Source organism: Pelophylax lessonae (genome assembly GCF_965119305.1).
Source record: "Pelophylax lessonae genome assembly, chromosome: 6".
Lineage (NCBI taxonomy): Eukaryota > Metazoa > Chordata > Amphibia > Anura > Ranidae > Pelophylax > Pelophylax lessonae.
Window position 1 is genome coordinate 229,924,875 of NC_138773.1, and position 27,516 is coordinate 229,952,390.

A 27,516-nucleotide genomic window follows, 5' to 3' on the forward strand; every position below is an offset into this window, starting at 1 on the left:
TATCCCAGTAGGGGTCCAGGATTGCATTATAATCCCCAATCAAATTGTAGAGGGACCGCCGGCAGTCCGGCAATCCATTCCGCCAGCAAGCCAATCACCCCAGCAGAGAAAGGAGGTGGGACATAGACCGTAAGCAGTGCACAAGTCAACCCCCCAACATTGCATAGCAAAAGTACAAATCTACCCTCTGGGTCCAAGAAACTGGAGGAGCAAGCAAATCTAACCCCCCTCTGCACCAAAACACAGACCCCCCTGGAGTAAGTAGCAAAAGTAGAATGATACTGGTGACTATATAAAGTAGGGGCCAGGCTAGGCGGAGGATCAGGGGACAGATGAGTCTCCTGCAGGCATACCACATCAGCTTGTAAGCGTTTGAGATTCCGAAGTACAGCAGCTCTCTTCAACGGATTGTTCAGTCCACGAACATTCCAGGAAACAATGCTTAAGGTATCAGCCATAGCAGGTCCTGGGACAATGGGCAAGGGTAAGGATAGTCAGCTCGCAGATGGGCAAGAAACCTCAGTGCCCCCCGAGGGGGCGAGGAAGCACACGTAGGGAGGGGGTCAGTCCAGGAGGATCCATAGAGGCAGAGCAGTCCAAGTTCCCGACACTCGCATAGGCAGCACCATCCTTCATGGGGGAGGACATCCCAGGTGAAGACAAGGGCGTATAACAAGCCTCCGGTGGAAAAAGGGGGGGCAAAAAAAACCAGAAAAAAATAAGAAAGTCAAACATGTCCATGGATATCCATACACAGGAGGCGGGGATCCACGGCAGACCCACCGCCAACATGGTTAGGTGGGAGTCGGCTGTGGCCAAAGTTCATCCGACCAGGACCCATCGGGGGAAAAGGTGGGAGACGCAGCTGACTCAGCAATCTCCACAGGAACAGCGTGCAACAAAACAAGTAACGTGTTGTGAGGAAAGCTGTACTTGCAAAACACCCCCCGCCCCGAGTAAGGTGTCTCAGGGAACACGCGATCCCAAAACTTGTAAGAACAGCAGCAAAACAAAGTCACAAAGCAAACAAGCAATTCAAGGGACCCCTCGTCTCGGAGACAGAGCGGGGCGCTGGGCCCGACCCTCCACTTCCAGCCATTGGGCCGCAGCAGGGTTATCAAAGAACTTAACTCGATCCCGTGCCACCACCCTAAGTTTAGAAGGATAAAGAATGGCATACTGTAGATTTAACTCTCTGTCTCCTCTTCACCTCTCCAAATTTTGCCCTCTGCTTCTGTACCTCCGCTGACTAGTCTGGAAAAAGGGAGACCTTAGAATTATCCACCACCAGTTTTCCTTGCAGGCCCGGGGCCTTGTCAGGATGACATCTCGATCCTTATAGTTAAGCAGTTTAAAAATGAAAGTGCGTGGCGGTGCTCCTGGAGGGAGAGGACGCATGGGAACTCGATGCGCCCTCTCTACAGAAAACATAGGGGTGAACCACTCTTGGCCAAACGTGTCAATTAACCAGTTTTCAATAATGCGAACAGGGTTTTTAGCTTCAGCCCTCTCCGGTATGCCAATGGCTCTGACATTATTGCGCCTCATTCTGTTCTCAAAATCTTCCAGCCTAGCTGCCTGCTGCGCAGCCAGGAGCGCTGTATGCTTAACCTCCCGCTGCAATGGAGGCATATCATCTTCAATAGAGCTAACCCTGCCCTCCACTGCAGAAGTACGTTCTCTGAGTTTTTGCATGTCATGTCTGAGGAATGTAATTTCAGTCTTTACCCCTTCAACTCCACTGTAAGCACAGTAATGGAGTTACAGGCAGTAACTGCAGTCATTATGTCTCTCAGAGTGGGCTCAGCATTATGCACCGGAGAGAGGGGGTTGGAGAGTGCAGGCAATGTCCCAGTCAGAAAGCTGTGCATATAGATCCCCCAGCGGGGCAGTATCGTCAGTGTCCGAATGAGAGGCAGGAGAAGTAGCAGGGGTGGCCGCCGCTACAGGGGCAGGCTTGGCATTAGGTTTAGAGAAGAATTTCTGCGCCGCTTCTCTATAGGTTTCCTTTTGAGATGCACGCTGCGGCTGGGCGCCATCATGGGCCTGCGGCTCAGGAGCCTGGCGGCCGTTCGTCTGCCTTTAAGACATAAGGCAGCAGGGATGGAGGACTCACCGAGGGAACCGGAGGCGCAGGGGACCACGGAGCTGATATAACAGGTGAGATTGTTACCGGATCGGGTGTCCTCCAGGATGAACGAACAGGATAGTCAGCGGAGCGAGAGCTGCACACGTACGGCTACATCCGCTGCTCGGCCACGCCCCCTTCTTTGGACTCTGAATCAGATGAGCCACAACACAAAGTTTGCTCTGTTGTGGTGGATTCAGTCTCCAGCACTATGCCGGGGCAAGTCCTTCCTCCAGTTGTTTTGGACCGTGGTAACCATGGACGCCAGCCTGTCAGGCTTGGGTAGGGTACTGGGGAAGCTCTGTGCCCAGGGTTCCTGGACAGTGGAGGAGTGGAAACTACCGATAAACATTTTGGAGCTCAGAGCAGTAAAGCTTTGCCTGTTTTGATTCATTCGGACAATGCCACGGCTGTGGATTACATCAATCACCAGGGGGGCACCAAGAGTGTCTTGGCGGCCAAAGAAGTGACCGAGATTCTGGCGTAGGTGGAAAGGTTTGTTCCAGCCCTCTCTGCTGTGCACATTCCAGGTGTGGAGGACATGGCGGATTACCTGAATTGTCAGGTGTTGGATCAAGGGGACTGGTCCCTATACCTGGAGGTGTTTCATCTCTTGTGTGTTTGGTGGGGGACACCCAAGGTCGATCTGTTTGCTTCTCGCCTCAACTAGAAGGTTCAGAGGTTTGTAGCCAGGTCTCGGGATTCTCTGGCCAACGCCACAGACGCTCTGGTGGCTCCTTGGGGTCGGTACCGACTGATTTATGCCTTCCCTCCGTTGAAACTCCTGCCGAGGCTTCTACACAGGATAGAGGTGGAATGCATTCCGGTCATTCTGGTGGCTCCAGACTGGCCTCGCCGGTCTTGGTACGCAGACCTGATAAGGTTGGTCGCCGATGTTCCTTGGAGACTTCCTCTCAGGGAAGATCTGCGGTCTCAAGGCCCGATCTTCCCTCCTGCTTTTCAGTCGCTGGCTTTAACGGCATGGCTGTTGAAAGTGAGGTGTTCAGAGATGGAGGTCTTTCTGATTCAGTGATTCCTACGCTTTTGAAGGCTAGGAAGTCGACTTCCAGGAAGATTTATCATTGTATGTGGAAATCGTACATTTCATGTTGTGAATCACTGAAGGTACACCCTCGCTTGTTTTGTATGCTAGGGTTTTGGCCTTCCTGCAGAAAGGGGTTGAACAGCGGTTGGCTTTGGGCACTATCAAAGGCCAAGTGTCAGCTTTGGCTATATATTTCCAACGGCCATTAGCTACGCATGCCTTGATTCATACCTTCATTCAGGGAGTGCGCCATATGGCGCCTCCGAGACGGTCCCCGCTACCGCCGTGGGATCTTAATTTAGTGTTGTCTGTTCTTCCAAAGCCTCCTTTTGAGAACATTCGGGAGATTTCTCTGCTTTCATTGTCGCAGAAGTTTGCCTTTTTGGTGGCTATTACTTCTAATCGCAGAGTATCTGAATTTAGGCGTTGTCATGCCGCTCACCTTATCTGGTGGCACACAGAGAAAAAGTAGTACTTCAACCTAATCAGTTGTTTCTTCCTAAGGTGGTTTCTGATTTCCATCTGAATGAAGACATTGTCCTACCTTCACTCTGTCCTAAGCTCAAACATTCAAAGGAATTTGCCTTGCATTCTTTGGATATGGTTCGGGCGATCAGGGTTTACCTGGCGACTACTGAGTCTTTTAGAAAGTCAGATGCTCTTTTTGTCCTTACCGAAGGACCTCGTAAAGGATTGGCTGCGTCTGCTGCGACCATACCCAGATGGATCAGCCAGACGGTAGTTCAGGCTTGTTCATTGAAGGGTCAGGTTGCTCCTTTCCCCGTGAAGAAGCATTCTACTAGAGCGCTAAGTGCTTCTTGGGCTTTTCCACATCAGGAGTCAGTGCTGCAAGTTTGCAAGGCGGCAACTTGGTCGTCTGTGCATACGTTTACAAAATTCTACAAGGTAGATGTGTTGGCATCTTCAGATGCATTTGGCCGCAAGGTTTTGCAGGCTGCTTTTTCATAAGAGAATCTTTTTTGTTTCTCTTTGAGGGTATATGTTTTTTCAAGGTGAGCTCCAGTTGTTTCTGGTTGAGCTCCATGTTACCTGGTTGGCTGAGTTTAGCCTTTGGGAACTTATGGCTTCTTTGTGTTGTCTTCCCACCCCTCATGAATATACTGCTTTGGGACATCCCAATGGTCTCTGAAGAGATGGAGCTGCGTCTGTCGATGAACGATAGAGAAAACTGGATTTTTGTAAGAACTTACCGTAAAATCCTTTTCTCTGAAGTTCATCGACAGACGCAGAACCCGGCCCTATGGTTCTGAGTGAATGGGGTTTTATTGTGTTCTAAACACTGCTTGCAACTAAACTGATTGCTAAGAGAGTGTGTGGGGTTATGCCTACAGGGACAGCCCCATAGGCATGGATAAAACTTTTTCCTGCCTAGTGCCTATTCCTGATTGGAGGAGCATAACCCAATGGTCTCTGAAGAGGTGGAGCTGTGTCTGTCATTGAACTTCAGTGAAGAGGATTTTAAGGTAAGTTCCTACAAAAATCCATTTTTTTTTTTTTGCTAGAAAATTAATTAAAACCCCCAAACATTATACAGTTGAGCAAAAAAGGTAGTCAGCCACCAATTGTGTAAGTTGTCCCACTTAAAAAGATGAGAGAGAGGCCTGTAATTTTCATCATAGGTACACTTTAACTATGAGAGACAGAATGAGGAGAAAGAATCTAGGAAATCACATTGTAGGATTTTTAATGAATTCATTGGTAAATTCCTTGGTAAAATAAGTATTTGGTCACCTACAAACAAGCACGATTTGTGGCTCTCACAGACCTGTAACTTCTTCTTTAAGAGGCTCCTCTGTCCTCCACTCGTTACCTGTATTGATGGCTTGTTATCAGTATAAAAGACACCTGTCCACAACCTCAAACAGTCACACTCCAAACTGCACTATGGCCAATACCAAAGAGCTGTCGCAGGACACCAGAAACAAAACTGTAGACCTGCACCAGGCTGGGAAGACTGAATCTGCAATAGGCAAGCAGCTTGGTGTGAAGAAATCAACTGTGGGAGCAATTATTAGAAAATGGAAGACCTACAAGGCCACTGATAATATCCCTCGATCTGGGGCTCGACGCAAGATCTCACCTCGTGGGGTCAAAATGATCACAAGAACGGTAAGCAAAAATCCCAGAACCACACGGGGGGACCTAGTGAATGACCTGCAGAGAGCTGGGACCAAAGTAACAAAGGCTACCTCAGTAACACACTACGCCGCCAGAGACTCAAATCCTGCAGTGCCAGATGTGTCCCCCTGCTTAAGCTAGTACATGTCCGGGCCCATCTGAAGTTTTCTAGAGAGCATTTGGATGATCCAGAAGAGGATTGGGAGAATGTCATATGGTCAGATGAAACCAAAGTAGAAAATTTTGGTAAAAACTCAACTCATCGTGTTTGGAGGAGAAAGAATGCTGAGTTGCATCAAAAGAACACATACCTACTGTGAAGCATGGTAACATGGAAACATCATGCTTTGGGGCTGTTTTTCTGCAAAGGGACCAGGACGACTGATCCGTGCAAAGGAAAGAAAGAATGGGGCCATGTATCGTGAGCTTTTGAGTGAAAATCTCCTTCCATCAGCAAGGGCATTGAAGATGAAACGTGGCTGGGTTTTCAGCATGACAATGATCCCAAAGACACATCATGGGCAACGAAGGAGTGGCTTCGTAAGAAGCATGTCAAGGTCCTGGAGTGGCCTAGCCAGTCTCCAGATCTCAACCCCATAAAAAAACCTTTGGAGGGAGTTGAAAGTCCGTGTTGCCCAGCGACAGCCCCAAAACATCACTGCTCTAGAGGAGATCTGCATGGAGGAATGGGCCAAAATACCAGCAACAGTGTGTGAAAACCTTGTGAAGACTTACAGAAAATGTTTTACCTCTGTCATTGCCAGCAAAGGGTATATAACAAAGTATTGAGATGAACTTTTGTCATTTACCAAATACTTATTTTTCCACCAGAATTTGCAAATAAATTCTTTAAAAATCAGACAATGGGATTTCCTGGATTTTATTTTCTCATTTTGTCTCTCATAGTTGAAGTATACCTTACCTATTATGATAATTACAGGCCTCTCTCATTTTTTTTTTAAGTGGGAGAACTTGCACAATTGGTGGCTGACTAAATACTTTTTTGCCCAACTGTATATTTTTTTTTTTTTAGCGAAGACCCTTATTAATAAAATGGTGTGTGTTGCAATTTTTTATGTTACACAGTAATTGCTCAGCAGTTTTTCAAACAAAATTTTTTTTGGAAAAAAAACACATTCACGAATAAAAAAAAACAAAACAGTAAAGTTAGCCCAATTTTTTTTTTATACTGTGAAAGATGATGTTAGGTTGAGTAAATAGATACCTAACATGTCATGCTTTAAAATTGCCTGTGGAATGGCCGAAATTTACGGTGCTTAAAATTCTCCATAGGCGACGCTTTAAACGCCTTTTACAGGTTACCAGTTTAGAGTGGAACAGGAGGTCTGGTTCTAGAATTATTGCTCTTACTCTGACATTCACAACAATACCTCACGTGTGGTGTGATCACGGTTTACATATGCCTGCGGGAGTAACCTATGCATTCGCATTTGTGCGTAAGCACGGTGGGACAGTGGCGCTTTAAAAAATGTATGTTATACATTTTTTTTTTGTACAAACTTTATTGCTTTTACAAGGGATGAACTATATCCCTTGTGATAGCATGGACCATGACAGATCCTCTTTATGGATAGATTTGGGGTCTATTAGACCCCAAATCTCTTTGGCTTCCCCATGCAGCCGATCAGACCGAGATCGGCCTGATCGGCTGCTTCTCTGGCCCCTGGTGGCCAGATAAACAAAGGGGTGAAACTGGAAGTGACGAATCCTCGTTGCTCCCGGTTTCCAGGGTTACAGAAAGGGGAATGACGTCAGTTCCTGTTTCTCTGTCCCAGGCAGCCATCGCCGTCGGCCACATCGCTCCCAGCCTCCGCAATGGGACTGGAGAGCCCAGGAGAAGCGGCAGCGGGAAGGGGTTGGTATAACTACTGAAACCCAAGGTCGTACGGATATGTCCTTGGGTGACTGGGAAGTGGTTAACCAAGTGAATATAACAGGTAAAGACAGGCTGCATGTTAAATAGCAAAAATTGAACTAATTATACAAGATCATACTGTGGCAGGAACACACTTTTAGTGAGGAAAGTACAATTCCTACTATTTGTTAAATTTTCATTTGAATTAGTTGTTTTGATGACATAGTTGCCTTTTGACGAGCAGTTTCTCCTAAAATGACTGTCTGATAAGTGTCTTATTCCCCTTTCCCTTCTCTCACAGACGTATAAATGAGAAGTCAGTGTGGTGCAGCGGATGGCTCCCCTGCTCTCCCCTACGCATTGCAGCAACAGCTGGCCATGCAGATTGTGTCTCTCTCCTGATCCATCATGGGGCTGAGCTGGAACTAGTGGATGTAAAAGGGCAAACACCTCTGTTTGTGGCCACAGAAAATGGACACTTGGAATGTGTGCAGGTTCTTCTGAAAGCTGGAGCAGACCCTAATGGCAGCCCACATAATCGGAGTTCACCAGTATATCATGCGGCTCGTATGGGCAGGGCTGATATATTAGAAGCACTGATCAGGTAAGAGCCTTTAATACACACTGTCTATGATAACTTATGCCTGTCCTGTGTGATGTGGAATGGGGGTGTTAACAGATTGGTCTATTTTTATATTTGGAAGGGCCTATTAGCTGTGTGTGTGTGTGTGTTTGTGTGTGTAATATAAATATATATACACCACTCAAAAAATGTAAAGGAACACTTTTTAATCAGAGTATGGCATCAATTCAATTAAACTCCTTGGATATTGATCTGGTCAGTTAAGTAGCAGAGGGGGTAGTTAATCAGTGTCAGGTGCTTGGGTGTTAATGAAATGAACAGGGGCACTAGATTGGCAACAATGAGACAACCTCAAACAGAATGGTTTTTCAGGTGGAGGCCACCGACTTTTTTCCCTACTCCTTCTTTTCTGACTGTTTTTCACTAGTTTTGCATTTGGCTAGGGTCCTTGTCACTACTGGTAGCATGAGGCGATACCTAGACCCTATAGAGGTTGCACAGGCATTCCAACCTCCAGGATGGCACAGCAATATGTGACATTGCCAGGTTTACAGTGTCTCCCACCATAGTTTCAAGAGCATGGAGGAGATTCCAGGAGACAGGCAGTTACTCTAGGAGAGCTGGACAGGGCCAAAGAAGGCCCTAACCCATCAGTAGGGCTGGTATCTGCTCCTTTGTGCAAAGAGGAACAGGATGAGCACTGCCATAGTCCTACAAAATGACCTCCAGCAAGCCACTGGTGTGACCTCCAGTCTGTTCAGAAGCTCAGTGATGCCCTGGTCCAGATCTGGGAGGAAATTACCCCAGGACACTATCCGTAATCTCGAAAGGAGCATGCCCCGATGTTGTCAGGCATACATACAAGCACGTGAGGGGGCCATACAAACTACTGAGTAATATTTTGATTTGCTGCAATGACATTTCAGCAAAATGGATTAGCCTGCTGCATCATTTTTTCACTTTGATTTTTGGAATGTCCTTGAATTCAACCCTCTGTAGGTTGATTTTTTCTATTCCATTAAACGATGTGGCATCCTTTCATTTGTAACACATTACCCCGTCCATATCAGTATAGCTATCCAGCATGATATTTTTCCCCATTGAGATCTGATGTGTTTTCAAAGTGTTCCTTTAATTTTTCTGAGCTGTGTGTGTGTGTGTATATTATAGGTGTATGTATGTATATACTGTGTGTGTGTGTGTATATATGTATGTACAGTATATATATATATTGTATATGTATGTATGTATGTATTCAGTCACTTGTACCAATTGTACTGCAGCTGGACAGTTTCTAAACCCATATAAAAAAAATTTAAGGATGTCACAAAAGTAGGTTGTTGATTTTTCACCCCTTCTTAATGTAATGATTTTAGAATGCATTAAGATAAAAAAACCTGACTTTACAACTCCTTTAAAATAATCTCAGTCAAGCCCTACAACTTCCATGCATGTACGACACATACCCTATTCTCTCCAATGGAACACCCATATACCACATGGACTCCATTTATTCTAGTGAAACATACACCACCTAAACTTAATTTAATTCATTGGAATGTCCATGCACCTCCTGGACCCTATTCACTTCAATGCAACATCCAAACATTTCTCCTGGACTGTATTTATTTTAGTATAATGTCCATACATCACCTGACTTCATTCAAGATGGTGTACAGTTTGAATGCAAATGAATAGAGACTGTGATGTGGAAGGCACAGAGCCTAACTGGGACAATTTATAAAGGGTACGTTTACCTTTTGGAACATGTTACATGTTCCTCTGATATGTAACATGTTCCAGTTTCGGCAGTCAGTTTTCCCGATCCACCTTGGTGTGACAGCGGGCCCGCCCACACGGCTATGTTATTCATTCACAGTTTCCTGTGAATGAGCAACTACAACTACCGTCATCCACTGCAGCTGCTGGCTTGTAGTTCTGAATGAAGCCCTGCAGCTTTCAAACTGACAGCCTGTATGCAGGTACTGGCTAAAAGCTGCAGGGGTTTGTCTGCAGAAGCCATGCAATGCATCCCTGATCCACTGATCATGAGTGCAAAGCTTTCCAGTTTCCTGTAGGAAAAAATAATAAATGCACATTTTTTTCCTGCAAAAATATGTTCATTTATTATTTTTTCTAAAAAAGTGAACTTGGCCTTTTAAGGAAGAGGTTCTGTGGTGCCAATCAGGACACACAGCAAAGAACCTGGTGGAAAGGGGACAAGTAACAATGTGTCCAGACAGAACTCTTGGTGGACAGCATGAGGGCCCATAAGAGGCAGCTACACTATAAGAAAATTGTGTGTAGCAGGCTTTCATTTTCCAATGAGTGAAAAATCTATTTGAACATCCATAGACAAACCTAAAACTCTTACATTTGGTCCTGACTCCTGACATTCATTTATACACATATACTAAACAAAATTATAAATAAAACACTTGTTTTTGCCACCTTTTTTCATGAGCTGAACTCAAGATCTTAGAAAACTGGGATTCTTCCATGAAGAGAACATTTCTTCAAAGTGCTAGACACCTTCGGAGCTTTGTGGGTAAACGTCACTATTGATTGAGGGCAGATTGAGATGTTTATCCATTTCTGTTCCCTCTATTTTTATTTATATTTTTAGGCTATTTGCCATCTCTAATAATGTTGTTTTACACTATTTGGAATATGTGCAATTTGTAGGCCTTATATTTATAGACCAGGAGGGTCTTGGTTCCGTGTCATGAGCCCTCTGTGTATCGGTCTGGATTCTATTATTCTATTTTTCTGCCTTCCGGAGCCTCCCGGAAGCTGGGAGTCTTCCCTCATCTAAGATGGAGATCGGCGTAACGCCATTTCCGCTTGGGGAATTATCGTCCGGTTGCTAGGCATTATCTATTTAAGGCGCGCGGGTGCCGCCCTCTCCGTACCCCGCTGAAGAAGTCACGCCCATTGACGCAACGCGTACGGGGGAGGAGCTGTGACGTCACCCGCGACGCTCCGAGAGGACCACACGCTCGAGCACACCGTTCAGATGTAATATATGCTGTTCCTGATGCACTAGGAATAGTGCCATCTTTGTGAGTAGTATGCTTTTATTCCTAATAAATGTACCATTTTAAAACGGAGAGCACTAGATGTCCTTGTTATCCTTTCATGTGGATTACCAATATCGATCTGCTGAGGTATCCATGATTGTAAGACTGGGACAGGAGGAGTTCACCAGAGTCTATGATAAAGCGCAACGGCCTTTGTGGTCAGTGTATGGAGGTGAGAGGCTGGCATTAACTGTGGTGGTGGAATCACGCATGTTTGGTGATTTGTTCAACTTTTCAACACGGGTCACCTTTACCTCATTCTTGGCTTTGGATATTATGGACTTTCCCAGATATATTGAATAATATGGACATTGCTCTTGTTTATTGGTTTTAACATTTTAGCGCTGCACCATTTTTTATATATTTTTTGCCTATTTTGGATTTGTTAGTATTGACCAATACCGGTGTTCAGCTGCTTTTTCTTATTCTTATGGATTATAGCGCTGAATAAGCCCTTGCTTGACCATTGAATGTGAGCATTTGACCACTCTAGTCGATTACGACAACAAACTGCAGTCAGGTCGAGACCCAGATGAGGATGGAGAGCATGCAGATGAGCTTCCCTGAGACGGTTTCTGACAGTTTGTGTAAAAATTCTTTGGTTATGCAAACCGATTGTTGCAGCAGCTGTCTGGGTGGCTGGTCTCAGACGATCCTGGAGGTAAAGATGTTGGATGTGGAGGTCCTGGGCTGGTGTGGTTACACGTGGTCTGCAGTTGTGAGGTCGGCTGGATGTACTGCCAAATTCTCTGAAATGCCTTTTGGAGACGGCTTATGGTAGAGAAATGAACATTCAATTCACGGCCAACAGCTCTGGTGGACATTCCTGCAATCAGTATGCCAATTGCACGCTCCCTCAAAACTTACGACATCTGTGGCGTTGTGCTCTTTGATAAAACTGCACATTTTAGAGTGGCCTTTTATTGTGCCCAGCCTAAGGCACACCTGTAATAATTTTTAATAATCATGCTGTCTTATCAGCATCTTGATATGCCACACCTGTGAGGTTGATGGATTATCTTGGCAAAAGAGAAGTGCTCACTAACACAGATTTAGACAGATTTGTGAACAATATTTGAGATAAATAGGCCTTTTGTGTACATAGAAAAAGTCTTAGATCTTTGAGTACAGCTCATGAAAAATGGGGGCAAAAACAAGTGTGCGTTTATAATTTTGTTCAGTGTAGCTACCCAACTAGCTCAATCCTTGCTAGAAATTAGTCCTTCTTTCTTTAAAAATGACCCCTAAATCTGAGATTGCATGCCATTGTGTTGATATGTTGCAGCCTCATCTTCACACTGGAGCATTAGAGGGAGGTTGCACAAAATATATACTAGTGAAAATATAATAGCGGTTATATTTGAGCTCTATGACCTGTTGGGCCTGGAGTCATCTACACCCTCTTCAGTTTCTTTCACTTTCAGTTAGAGAGCTGGAGAAAGTGTAAATATGAGTACACTGATCACCACACTGTTTAGGAACTACAGATCTGCTGCCACGAGATCTGTGCGGTCAGGAAGAATCCTTATACGCTGGCCAAGTGAAGGGGGCATTTTTTTTTGGGTGGGAGGGGATCCACTTATCACCATGATAAATGTTACGCCCTAAATATGAGTGTAATATGTTGCACAGTTTCAAAGTGGAGTTAGACTTTGGACAGGATACTATTAAACAGAATGAGTAGGATAAATGTAATAAACAAAAGGGAGACAGGAAGTTATCTGGAGAAATACTAAATTAAGGGGGAACTACTGCATACACTTTACACTGAATTGACATGCTGTTAAAAAGGTATTTAATGCAGGAAATTGAGCAAAGATTATGTACACAATTGCAGATTTAAATGAAGAAGTTATAACATTTGTGTATTTAGAATAATGTGCAGCAACCATAATGAAGAAAATATAACGTTAGCGGAAACAGAATAAGAAGCAGGAAAAGGCATAAAGAGGTTAAAGTGATAATAAAAGCAAAACCAAAAATGTAATATATTGCAGCTTACCAATCATTGGATGCGGTGGCTGCATTCATTACTTTTCTTGAGCTTTTTTCCCCTCTGTTTTCCCCTGGTGATCCAGACAGTAACACACCTCCTGAACTAGAGTGCCCCCACTCTGGGTAATTGAGAACAGGGGGCACCTTTGGACAGCAGTAATGTTAGTCTGGGGGGAGAGAAGCGTTACACATACTAACAGATTTAAATGCACTAATCAATTGAATCCAAACTCCAGCTAATACTTTATAAGCAGTTACAGCAACAGTTTTCTTTCCCTTTTTAGGATAAAGATTTTACATAAATAAATGAAAGCTGATCATTGTAGGCATCCCTGTTAGTGTTAAATAATTTGTCCCACCTGATACCAGAATGTAACTGATACATTCTGCCTGAGAGCTTGTACTTTTGAAAAACAAACTTTGGGCTCTTTCACACGAGCTTTCCGTATGTCAGCAAATCATCCTATTTTTTTGCGGATGATTTGCGGACATAATGTAAGTCTATGGCATTGCGGATGTCAGCGGAATACCATCCGCTGACATCCGATTTCCTTCCTTTCAGTTCTGTTCCGTTTTTTGGAACGGAACAGAACCCTATTTTTCCTCCATTCAAAAAACGGAAAGGAAGGAAAATCGGATGTCAGCGGTGTCATCCGCTGACATCCGCAATCCCCATAGACTTACATTAGGTCCGCATATCATCCGCAAATGGATGGGATGATATGCGGACACACGGAGCGGATGACAGAAATGTCATCCGCTCCGTGAAAAAAAAAAGGACCGCAGCGGAGCTTTCACACGGAGCGGCCGTGTGAAAGAGCCCTAACTGGCTGAATCACCAGATGAAAATAGAAGAAAGAAATCCTAAAAAAAAGTAAATGAATGCAGCCATCATGTTTAAAATATGGTAAGCTGCAATATAATAAATATTTGCTTTTGGATTTAATACCACTTTAATGGTTTTCAGTAGGGAATAAGGGGATGACGACTATAACCTTGATGATCAAAAGTGTCTAAAGAAAAATATGTAATCCACAGTCATTCTTCAATAGTGTGCCAGAAACATAAGGGGGAAACCTCCTCATTGGCAGCTTAGGACAAGAACAATGGGGTTTCCTTCAGACTACTTAAAGTTATACTGAACACATACTGTTTATTTAGAATATATATTCTCATTATGTATATGCATGATGGCACTGTATTTATTTTAAATAAAAACTATAACTTTTTTCATAATCGATATGCAGCTGTCATGCGTCCCAGCTCTTTCCCAGCCCATCTGCAGGGAAATATTGGCGGGAGGAGCTTCTAGTCTTTTGCTTCTGGTCACATGTAAAAACAAACAAAACAAAAAATCAGAAATAGAAACATATATTTGAACTCAAATCTTTATTATTTTTATGCAAAAACATGGTGTGAACTATCTAGGGTGAGATTCTGCCAATCACAGCCTGTTTCACTCCCCTCCAGCCTGTGTCGCAGGGAACCGATTCCTCCATCAATCAACCTGTAATAGCCCACCCCCATTATGTTTCGCTGTTTTTTGGGCATGGAGGAGGAGGGAGGGAATGGGCTGTCATTTATTAAGAACGCAGATAGCGCACAGTAGTGGTATAGATGGGGAAAAAAAAAATCCATGCACAGTCAGCAAAGTGTAAAATGAAATTAGTTTATTCACAGTAAAGGGTGGAACAATAAAAAAGGTAGGTGGTTACCACATGGTCCTGGATGCCGGCGAGGATGTTGATGAGTTCCTGAGTGAATGCATCAACTGAACTGGTTGTCACCCTTATTGCTCTCTCTGATGGGGTATGAGGACCCCCGAGATAGATGGATACAAGTCCCGTGTAGAGTGAGGAGTGAATTTCATTTTACCTTTTGCTGACTGTGCATGGATTTGGGTTTTTTTCCATCTATACCACTACTGTGCACTATCCGCGTTTTTGTTTATAATGTTTTGCATTCACATCCCATGCTAGGGATTGGCAGCATTGGTAGTGGTTGACCTATTCAACTGACCACTGGTTCAATCGATTATTTTGTCCAATAGGGGTCCTTTGGATTATAAGCACCAGGACTACACAATTTTGCCATTTATTCAGAGTATACACTCACCGCCCACTTTTTAGGTACACCTGTTTAATTGCTTGGTAACACAAATCATCAGCCAAACATGTTGAAGCAACTCAATGCATTTAGGCATCTAGATGTGGTGAAGACAACTTTCTGAGGTTCACACCGCATCTTAGTGGGGAAGAAAGGGAATGTAAGTGACTAATAACAGGATCAACCAGTTTTTTTGCATGTAGAATACACTACTGCAAAGGTTTCCAGGTTTTCTTGCAGAGAAGAGGGGTTTTTATGGGATTGGTTTGGTAGGTTAAGGAAAATATACTGTGTTCCTTTATAGTTGAGATTACATACAGTTGAGCTCATAAGTTTACATACCCTGGCAGAATTAGATTTCCTGGCCATTTTTCCAGAGAATATGAATGATCACACAAAAACTTTTCTTTCACTCATGGTTAGTGTTTGGCTGAAGACATTTATTCTCAATCAACTATGTTTACTAATTTTAAATCATAACAATGACATAAATAATGACAACAGAGACTATCCAAATGACCCTGATCAAAAGTTTATATACCCTGGTGATTTTGGCCTGATAACATGCACACAAGTTGACACAAAGAGGTTTGAATGGCTATTAAAGGTAATCATCCTCACCTGTGATCTGTTTTCTTGAATTTAGTGTGAATTTAGTGTGTGTGTATAAAAGGTCAATACGTTTCTGGACTCCTGACCGACCCTTGCATCTTTCATCCAGTGCTGCACTGAAGTTTCTGGATTCTGAGTCATGGGGAAAGCAAAAGAATTGTCAAAGGATCTGCGGGAAAAGGTAATTGAATGCCAATCAGCAGTGTTCAAACTCTAATCAAGAAGTGGAAAATGAGGGGTTCTGTTGAAACCAAACCACGGTCAGGTAGACCCAACTAAAATTTCAGCCACAACTGCCAGGAAAATTGTACAGGATGCAAAGAAAAACCCACAAATAACTTCAGGTGAAATACAGAACTCTCTGAAAACATGTGGTGTGGCTGTTTCAAGATGTACAATAAGGAGGGACTTGAAGAAAGATGGGCTGCATGATCTGCATTACTACGCAAATGCCACAAAGCATACCATTTACAATGCGCTAAACAGCACAGAGGCAAGCCTCAAACCTTCTGGCACAAAGTCATTTGGAGTGATGAGACCAAAATTGAGCTTTTTGGCTACAACCATAAATGCTACATTTGGAGAGGAGTCAACAAGGCCTATGATGAAAGGTACACCATTCCTACTGTGAAACACAGAGGTGGATTGCTGATGTTTTGGGGATGTGTGAGCTACAAAGGCACAGGAAATTTGGCCAGAATTGATGGCAAGATAAATGCAGTATTTTATCAAAAAATACTGAAGGAAAATTTGCATTCATCAGCCCAGAAGCTGCACATGGGACTTACTTGGACTTTCCAACATAACAATGATCCTAAACACAAGGCCAAGTTGACCTGTCATTGGCTACAGCAGAATAAAGTTAAGGTTCTGGAGTGGCCATCTCAGTCTCCTGACTTCAATATCATTGAGTCACTCTCAGACGTGCAGTTCATGCAAGACAGCCCAATAATTTACAGGAACTGGAGGCTTTTTGCCAGGAAGAATGGGCAGCTTTACCATCTGAGGAAAAGATAAAGAGCCTCATCCACAAATACAACAAAATACTTCAAGCTGTCATTGATGTTAAAGAGGGCAATACACGGTATTAAGAACTGGGGTATGTAAACTTTTGATCAGGGTCATTTGGGTAGTTTCTGTTGTCATTAGGATTTAAAAAGAGTAAACACAGTTGTTTGATAATAAATGGTTTCAGCCAAACACTATCCATGAGTGAAAGAAAAGTTTTTGTGTTATCATTCATATTCTTGGGAAAAATGGCCAAGAAATCATAAATTCTGCCAGGGTATGTAAACTTATGAGCACAACTGTATATGGAGGATATAAATCTTAGTATACCTACCTTGTGTCAGCAGGGATGTGCTTCCAGCCACTTGTTCCGTGTGTATACCACAGCTGGACAGCTGTTTTTCACTGTGACACATAGGGAAAGCGGGACAGGGCTTTGACAAATGCAGCAGATGTATAAAATGATGTAGATCTCTGCAGTTCACCCAGAGTGATCATGGGCCTCTTGGCTGCATCTCTGATCAGTCTTCTCCTTGTATGAGCTGAAAGTTTAGAGGGACGGCCAGGTCTTCATAGATTTGCAGTGGTCTGATACTCTTTCCATTTCAATATTATCGCTTGCACAGTGCTCCTTGGGATGTTTAAAGCTTGGGAAATCTTTTTGCATCCAAATCCAGCTTTAAACTTCTCCACAACATTATATCAGACCTGCCTGGTGTGTTCCTTGTTCTTCATGATGCTCTCTGCGCTTTAAACGGACCTCTGAGACTATCACAGTGCAGGTGCATTTTTACGGAGACTTGATTACACACAGGTGGATTCTATTTATCATCATTAGTCATTTAGGTCAACATTGGATCATTCAGAGATCCTCACTGAACTTCTGGAGAGAGTTTGCTGCACTAAAAGTAAAGGGGCTGAATAATTTTGCACTCCCAATTTTTCAGTTTTTTATTTGTTAAAAAAGTTTGAAATATCCAATAAATTTTATCACTTCATGATTGTGTCCCACTTGTTGATTCTTCACAAAAAATTACAGTTTTATATCTTTATGTTTGAATCCTGAAATGTGGCAAAAGGTTGCAAAGTTCATGGGGGCCGAATACTTTCGCAAGGCACTGTAAACAAGCTGCGCTAATTATGTGAAATGATATCACCCAATCATGAGTGATAGCAATAAATAAAAAATAAAAATGTTTATATAAATTGTGCAAATGATTTAACACCAAAAAGAGTAATCATATAATAGAATAAATAATATGTCAAAATATATGAGATAATATCACCCAATCCTGAATAATGGATGTGCGAAAAATAAGGTGAAAAATAATTATTGAAATAAAGTCCATAAAGTCTCTTATTCAAGAGGATCCCAAAGGATAGTGAATGCAGATTCGGATATTCACCAAAATTCACCAATTGTGACGTGACTGCCACCAGTGGTACAAACTGCTTACCAGAAATAAATGAATGCAAGCCAAAAAAGGGGGGGGGGGGTATCACTCAGGATCTCAGGACATCAATGGCAATCCAGGAATGAAAACTCCACTACACCTCCAGGGCTTTGGCCATGATCATAGATATTGGGAACATCCACCATCAAACCGCATACATGTGAATAAAGATAAATGGTCCCATAGTGTAAAACTGATCATTTTATTAAAAGCAATAAGAGGTAAAGCACTTACAAACTGAAGAAAGGAAGTGCGCATATAGTATAACACACAAGCCGCCGGCCGGCCAGCTCTTCCGCCCGCCCTTCGTCTCACTCTGGTGACGTCAGCACGCCGTGACCGACGTACGTTTCGTCAGAAATGACGTTATCAAGGTACGGGCGGCGTGCTGACGACAACTTTAATTACATACACAAAGAAGATCCACCCATTCTGACATCCGGGACCAACAGATTCGGCCATATTAGAGAAGGAATAGCTACAGGTTTGCCCATAGCACATCACAATCTGCTGCGGCCAACAGCTATATTAAATATATTGGACAAAATATTAAAAAGAAGGTAAAATGAACCATGCTGAATAGGATTAACTGCTGATTTACCCAAAGCTCAGCGAAATTGGCTCAAATAGGTAACGGATAATTAAGCAAGTTAAACTAAGGAGACTATATCATAACTGTCTACCTATGAAAGTAAAAGTATCATTGAGACCAGATATTAAATTGTAAAAGTCTATGGTGAATGTATTCAACTAATATGGCGAATAAAAATGTAGTATTGAACCCACATGTCACATAGAGTTTACATCATATACCATGTCACAATGTTATACCAACAAGCATCATTGCAAAATAATTCTACAATACGCAAAATGTGCTGGCAGACAACGCACATGAATTATTACGCATTGTCTATAAACGCATTAACATCAACATCCACGTTGAGTCCAAATGGTGTGTATGTCCTAACCCTATATATCCAGGCCATCTCTAATTTGGACAGACCTCTTATTAGAGGTTCTCCCCGCCATTTTGGACTAAATTTATCTATACCCAGAAAGGTGATATTTTTGGGGTCTTTATTATGGGATACCAAAAAATGTTTGGATACTGAGTGGTTCTTAAAACCTTTGCGTATATTTGCAATATGTTCATTAAGTCGCACATACAGTGGACGTTTCGTTCTCCCTATGTATTGGAACCCGCACGAGCATTGGAGGAGATAAACGACTCCAACACTGGTGCAGGAAATAAAGGGATTCATTTTGTGCGATTTCCCAGTACTGGTTAAAACAAAAGTTTTAGTATTTTTCTGCTTGATGTGGTTCAAAGTACAGACTTGGCATCTATTACATTTATAAAAGCCGTTTAGTTGGTGTAAAAAAGTAGGTTTAACTTGAGGTGTCTCAATCACATTAGGGGCCACTAAGTCACGTAAAGTAGAGGTACCCTTAAATATAACCTATGGTTTATCTGGTAAAACCTTTTTAAGGACTGGATCATTATTTAAGATATGCCAATGGCGTATTAGCAATCTCTTAACACCCATAAATTGGTTTGAGAATGTGGTAATGAAAGGAGGACTAGATAAAGAGTCCACACGTTTATTCTGGGGACGCATTTGTAATAACTGAGTCCTATCTACCTGACTGACCTGCTCCAGGGACTCACGGAGGAAGTCACGATTGTACCCCTTATCAATGAATCTCTCCATGAAAACCTGGGCCTGATTCACAAATTCTGCATGGTCAGTACAATTGCGCTGGATACGCATATATTGACCCTTGGGAACTGAGCGCAACCAAGAGTCGTGGTGGCAACTATCCACTGGTATGTATGCGTTTCTATTAGTCACTTTGAAATAAGTAGAAGTGACAAATACACCATCTTTGATGGCAATAGATAAATCCAAGAAGTTAATGACAGATTGACTCTTGTCATAACTCAAATTGATACCCCCTAGAATTGATATTAAGGGAATCAAGGAAAGAAACCAAATCATATTCAGCTCCATCCCATAGGAGGAGGATGTCATCTATATACCTGGCCCATACAACAATATGTATTGAAAAAATATATAATTTATTAATCACTAACAGTTTAAAGATTCTTTCGCATATACAGAAAGCTGTGAAGCTATACAGTGTTCCATAGAATCCATTGTGTATAATGTGCCAAAACATGACATCACTATTTCTGTTCATTTTATGTAATATGTTTCCCAACTATTTAAGGCTTGGTTCCATCGATGAAGATAGCAGCCAAAAGGACTCCCAAGTAAGTAGGGAGTATCCAACGTGTTTCCAGTACATACAAAAAAACCTCTTCTTCAGGGATATCATAACCACTGTCTGTAACATAAAATAAACTGTCTTTAGAAACAAAACAAAAAAATAAAATATACATTCACTTCAGATTATTTTGCAGTATGTGCTGACCCCAGCTAAAGTGTTTCCAGAGCCTTATAGAGTCAGCATTTTCTCAAAGCAGAATGATGTTCCTGCCATGCAGGAAAACTGGATATTAATCCAAAAAAGGTTTTGACACTCTTAACTATAAAAAAGAAAAAGGAGATTACTAACTTGAAGGAAATATAAATATTTAAATCCAAGCGTCCTCATAAGAAGAGCCACAAGCTTGAAAAGAAGTGGGTAAACTTCCGTAGAAGTACATGCACATTGTCCATCAATTGGTAAAGGAAAGAAACAATCCATTCCTCAGTGTAAAGTTCCCACCATGTTGTAAAAAAAGGGTCTCTCCAGTAAAGTATATCTGTCTTCTCCCAGCAAGTATGTGGAGAAAAAGGCGTCAGAGTGTGGTCCCCGGCGTCCCAACCATATAGCGAATGCGTGTTGTAATGACGTCATGGCGTCATAATGACGTCATGCGTACCCACAATGAAGAGACACGGATGTGTCCCTTCCGGTTTCCCGGACAAGAATATCCAGAGACCTGAAGGGTGCCATGTTGGAGACTATATCATTGCTGACACAGGAAGTTATGGCTCAAGTTAATGTATATATATATTTTTTTTTTTTGTTTCTAAAGTCAGTTTGTTTTATGTTACAGACAGTGGTTATGATGAATTCCCTTAAGAAGGTTTTTTTTTTTTTTTTTACGCGCGTTTCGCCGAGAAGGTTTTTTTTTGTATGTACTTGAAATGCGTTGGATACTCCCCACTTACTTTTGAGTCCTTTTGGCTGCTATCTTCATGAATGGAGCCAAGCCCTAAGTGGTTGGGAAACACCACTATTTCTGTTCATTTTATATAATATATTATGTCTTGTTTTGGCACTTTATACACAATGGATTCTATGAAACACAGTATAGCTTCACAGCTTTCTGAATATGCGAAATAATCTTTTAACTGTTAGTGATTAATAAATTATATATTTTTTTTTATATACATATTGTTGCATAATTGCCCCTAAAACTCCACTCAAAGAGGAGTTGGTTTATAATAACAAAATAAGGAATGTTGGCAATCACACCCTCAGCCATTTTGTTTCTTTTGAAAATGTCCCGTTCACATCTATGCAGTATCCTCCAGTGTTTTTTTTTTTTTTTTTTTTTTGAAGAGGTGCAGGCACTTTTTTTTTCATGGCGTAAGGTGCATTTTTGGGTCCATAGAATTCAGTGGATGTATCTGAAAAATGCATGTTCCAGATTGTTTCTTTGGAGGCTCAGGTCTGTATTCCACTACCTCTAGATCTAGTACTGTGGGTCTATCCTAAACTCTGTAAAGCAGTTCTAAGCCTTACGCTATCTCCCTCTGAATTTGTAAAATTCGGACTGTAAGAGATGGCCCCTCCTATCACCTCATACCTCCCACAGCATTATCAGTTTCACTGGTGGTTGAATAAAGGTCTATATTGCATAGGAAATTTCCTTGACCACAAAGGTATACTCCAATCTTCCTAGTTCTCTAAGAAACTTGATATGCCACCCTCGGAGCTGTTCAGAATACAACAAATCTTGCACTATTTGCACTCATTACAGAAATCTACTTTTGATATTACACTGAGAACTGTTTTTTGAAGTAGATGCGTTTGAGACACAGTACAGGGGGTTGGCATCTCAATGCTTAATAAGTTCATTTCTATGTATATCTAGTTATCGTATCAGTTAGCATGGGAAAGGAATCTAGGCAAGGAGATTGAGGAAGATGCTTGGAGGGCCTGGACGTTTCAAATTCAACAAAGGTATTATAAATGTGACCTTTGATTGAAGCTGGTCATAAGGCTTTTCTCTATCGTCCATCGACAGACGCAGCTCCATATCTTTAGACCGTTGGGTTATGGTCCTCCCATCAGGAATAGGACACTAGGCAGGAAGAAGCTTTACCAGGCAAAGTGCGTCCAATTCTGGATCTCAAGGCTCTGAACCGCTTTGTGTGGGTTTAGAGGTTTCGCATGGAATCCATTCGAACGGTAGTGGCGTCACTACACCAGGGAGACTTTTTGGCCTCCATAGATATCAAGGACGCATATCTACACATCCCTATATATGCTAGACACAAGCGGTTTCTTCGCTTTGCCGTAGCAGAAGAGCATTATCAATTTGTGGCATTACCCTTTGGTGTTGCCTCCACTCCCAGGGTGTTTACCAAAGTGCTGGCCCCAGTGTTGGCATTGTTGCGCCAACGGGGGATTGCAGTACTAGGGTATTTGGATGATCTCCTATTGAGAGCAGACTCTCATTCAGCCCTGATGACCGACCTGATGATTACAGGCAGCTCCCTGCAGGAGTTCGGGTGGAACATCAATTTCGAAAGATCCTCCGATACCCTCCTTGAGACTGGATTATCTGGGCCTGACTCTGGGTTCAGCTTTGGCGGGGGTCTTTCTTCCCCCTGGCAAGCTGCAGAAGTTGCAGGGGGCGATCCGGTTGTTGTTGGAAAATAATCTGTCCTCTCTGCGAACTTGCATGCGGGCCTTGGGTCTGATGGTATCAACCTTCAAGGCAGTTCTGTTTGCTCAGTTCCGTACCAGACCTTTGCAAAGAGAGATTCTTGTCAAATGGAACAAGAATCCAAAGTCCTTTGACACTTTGATTCGGTTGAGCCACAACACGAGATCTGCTCTGTTTTGGTGGCTTCATTCTCCAGCACTATGCCAGGGCAAGTCCTTCCTCCGGTTTTGGACGGTGGTAACCACAGTCGCCACTGCAAACAAAAAACAAACAGAAGGGCTATCACGTACCTGGAGATGAGCCTGACACTGTGAGGAAGGCCTCCCTTGCGCCTCCGACTCGGGACCCCTGATAGTGCAGACAGGGGACACCTGAGTGTAGAGTAGCACGAGTGCCTGGAGACTTGCTTGGAGTGGACGATGGCTACTGGTGAAGGTTGTCAGAGAAGTCCGATGAGCAGGGTGTTGAGCAGGCAGCAGGTGCTGGAAGCAGGGGTTCCTGGGTAAAAGGAGGAGCTTCCTATGCAGGATGGATGGATCTGGAAATGACAGAAGCGTGGTAAGACAAGCCGGGTCAGGAGCCAATCGGTAACGTAGAAGCCAGTAGGAGTAGACAGGAAGAGAGGTCACGGGAAAAGCCAAGGTCGGTGCAGGTGGAGATAGTACCATCAGGACAAGCCGGGTCTGGAACTTAGGAACAAGATGCAGGTAAACAGGTAACAGGTATCAGGTATCCGAAGGCTGAAGACAAAGCAGCACTAGAGCAGTGCAATGGCTGGGTTTAAATAGTCCCTTTGGCGCCAATGTCTACTGTCCGTTCGCGTACCCGCGAACGTGCATGCGCAGTACACGTTCGTGTACTTGCGAACGCGGTTGCGAGAGTTCGCGCATGCGCATTGGCCATTGTCCGGTTTCTGACAGGAACATGTGTTTGTACAGCAAACGTTCTCTTACAAGGGCGCACTGGCCAAGTGCATTATCCTCCATAAAAGTGGAGGATAAACGAGTTTTTGGTAAAAAAGCATATCTCAATGATAAGTTGGAATCAGTGTCAGAAACGGAAGGTGAACCGTCCTTGATGGCTGGAAATTGCTTACGCGTTTCGAGGCTGAGCCTCTTCCTCAGAGCCTAGGCTTTTAAATTAATAAAGCCTTTTATGGAGGATAATGCGCTAGGCTGGTGTGCCCTTGTGTATGTTTTTTGTTTGCAGTGGTCCCAGACTATCCTGTTCTTGACGGGGCTGCAAGGCTGAAGCATCCAGGAGAAGCCAATTACACAGTCTCTGGTAGCCGCATGTGTGTGGTCTAGGTTGGGCAGAAGGTCTTTTCTCAGAGCGCAGGAGAAAGGTGCATAGCATTTTTTTGTTCAACCACAGACGCCAGCCTAGAGGTGAAAGGGATCCCGGTTATTCTGGTGGCTCCAGACTGGCCTCGCCGGTCTTGGTATGCAGACCTAGTAAGGTTGGTTGCCGATGCTCCTTGGTCCGATCTTCCATCCTTCTTTACAGTCGCTGGCTTTAACGGCATTGCTGTTGAAAGCCAGGTGTTGAGGGATAGAGGTCTTTCTGACTCTGTGATTCCTATGCTATTAAAGGCTAGGAAGTCGACTTCCAGGAAGATATATCATTGTACGTGGAAAGCGTACATTTCATGGTGTGAATCGCTGAAGGTGCAACCTCGTTTGTGTTCATTTGCTGAGGTTTTGGCCTTTCTGCAGGAAGGGATTGAAACAGCGGTTGGCGTTGGGCACTATCAAGGTCAAGTGTCAGCTTTGGCTATATATTTTCAATGTCCGCTAGCTACGCATGCCTTTATTCGTAACCTTTATTCAGGGAGTGCGCCATATGGCCCCTCCCAGGCGGTCCCCGCTACCTCCGTGGGATCTAAATCTGGTATTATCTGTTCTTCAAAAGCCTCCTTTTGGGAACATTCGGAAGATTCCTCTGCTTTCAATTGTCTCAGAAGGTTGCCTTTTTGGTGGCTATCACTTCTGCCCACAGAGTATCTGAATTGGTGGGTTGTTATGCCGCTCGCCTTATTTGGTGGTCCACAGAGATAAAGTGGTACTCCGACCAAATCAGTCTTTTCTTCCTAAGGTGGTCTCCGATTTTCATTTGAATGAAGACATTGTGCTGCCTTCACTCTGTCACAAGCCCATGCATCCCAAGGAAATTTCCATGCATTTCTTTGGATGTGGTTCGGGCGATCAGGTTTTACCTGGGGGCCACTGAGGCTTTTAGAAAATCAGATGCTCTTTTTGTCCTTACTGAGGGACCTCAAAAAGGATTTGCTGGGTCTGCTGCGACCATTTCCAGATGGATCAGGCAGATGATTGTTCAGGCTTATTCGCTGAAGGGTCAGGTTCCTCCTTTCCCAGTGAAGGCACATTCTACTAGAGCGCTAAGTGCCTCTTGGGCTTTTAGCCATCAGGCGTCAGTGATGCAATTTTTCAAGGCGGCGACTTGGTCGTCTGTGCATATTTATGTTCACACAATTCTACAAAGTTGATGTGTTGGCATCTTTTGGCCGCAAGGTTTTGCAGGCTGCTGTTTAAAGAGAATTTTTTTGTTCTCCTTGAGGGTGTATGTTTTTTCTAGGTGAGCTCCAGTTCATATTACCTGGTTGGCTACGTTTAGCCTTTGGGGAGTTATGTTCTTCTTTTCGTTGTCTTCTCAGTCCTCATGAAAATACTGCTTTGGGACATCCCAATGGTCTAAAGAAGATATGGAGCTGCGTCTGTTGATGAATAATAGAGAAAACTGGATTTTTGTACTTACCGTAAAATCCTTTTCTCTGAAGTTCGACAGGCACAGCACACGCCCCTCTGCTTCTGAGTGAATCGGGATTTTTGTCTTCTAAACACTGCTTGCAAAGAAACTAGATGCTGTAGCAGAGTGTGTGGGGTTATGCCTGCAGGGACAACCCCCATAGGCGTGGTAAAGCTTTTTCCTGCCTAGTGTCCTATTCCTGATGGGAGGAGAATAATCCAATGGTCTAAAGAAGATATGGAGCTGCGTCTGTCGATGAACTTCAGAGAAAAGGATTTTACGGTAAGTACAAAAATTCAGTTGTTTCTGAGAGGCTCTCTAAAATGTACACTGGCACCTCTTGCATTGGTGGATGTGGTCAGGTGGGAACAGTATTATACATATGGTGGACTTTCCCCAAGGTCAGGCGATTCTGAAACCAAATTCACTTCCTGATAAATTTAGTAACTATGGTTAATATCACTAAGATCGTCAGGGTTGCCTTTCTAAATAAGCCAGTTGACAGCCTTCCTAGGCATAAAAAACGTTGATTTATTTTATGGTTCCAGGGGCTAAGATAGGGAGAACAACAGTCTAGATGGCCATGGTGGTTGACCTATCTTTAACCACTTGCCTACTGGGCACTTAAAACCCCCTCCTGCCCAGGCCAATTTTCAGCTTTCAGCGCTGTCGTACTTTGAATGACAATTGCGCGGTCATGCATCACTGTACCCAAATTAAATTTTTATCATTTTTTTCAAACAAATAGAGCTTTCCTTTGGTGGTATTTAATCACTACTAGGGTTGTTATTTTTTGCTGAACAAACAAAAAAAATACTGAAAATTTTGAAAAATGACAATTGCGCGGTCATGCAACACTGTACCCAAATTACATTTTTATCATTTTTTTCAAACAAAAATAGCTTTCTTTTGGTGGTATTTAATCACTACTAGGATTGTTATTTTTTGCTGAACAAACAAAAAAATACTGAAAATTTTGAAAAAAACAAAAAATTTTGCAAACAGGTAATTTTTCTCCTTCATTGATGTGCGCTGATGAGGCAGCACTGATCGGCACTGATAGGCTGCACTGTTGGGCACTGATAGGCTGCACTGATAGGCGGCAATGATGGGCGCACTGAAGGTCACTGGTAGGCGGCACTGAAGGGCACTAATAGGCGACACTGATGGTGGCACTGATGGGTGGCACTGATGGGCAATGGTAGGCACTGGTAGGGGACACTTATGATGGGGCACTGATAGGTGGCACTGGTGAGCACTGATAGGTGACACTGGTAGGTGGCGCTGGTGGGCACTGGTAGGTGGCACTAGTGGGCACTGGCAGATGGCACTTGTGGGCACTAGTAGGTGGCACTGAGGGCACAAATTAACCCTCTCCTCTTCAGGGACCAATGTCCCTCTGACAGCAGCCGGCGATTGTTGTTTTTTTCTCCTCACACTGACCGTGCGAGGAGAAAAAACAGCTGATTGCCGCCTGCTGTTTACTTTACCTGATCAGCTGTCATTGGCTGACAGCTGATCACGTGGTAAGGGGGCGGGATCGACCCCGATCTCCGATCTGTGATCAGGCGAGTCTCATGGACTACAAACAAAAGAAAACAAAGAAGGGCGCACCGACCTTGCGCATTATCCTCAATAGTATGGCTTTATTAATAAATCATAAAAATGGCTACTCACAAACAGAAGTTAAAAATTATCATATCAGACTCAATCGCTTGAGTGTCAGGAATAGTCCATGTCCATAATCCTGTTGAGATGACGGCTGACGCGTTTCGAGGCCCAGCCTCTTCCTCAGACCCGAGCCATACTATTGAG

General features: G+C 43.3%; 1 protein-coding gene across 1 annotated transcript in view; it reads left to right on the plus strand.

Annotated features, from left to right (window-relative positions):
- Nucleotides 1-27,516, plus strand: part of ASB1 (ankyrin repeat and SOCS box containing 1) — a 107,741-nt gene that overhangs the window by 74,782 nt on the left and 5,443 nt on the right. Inside the window, exon 3 of the mRNA XM_082260890.1 lies at nt 7,490-7,792. Coding sequence (XP_082117016.1) covers nt 7,490-7,792 — 303 coding nt within the window. The remainder of the gene's footprint in view (nt 1-7,489; nt 7,793-27,516) is intronic.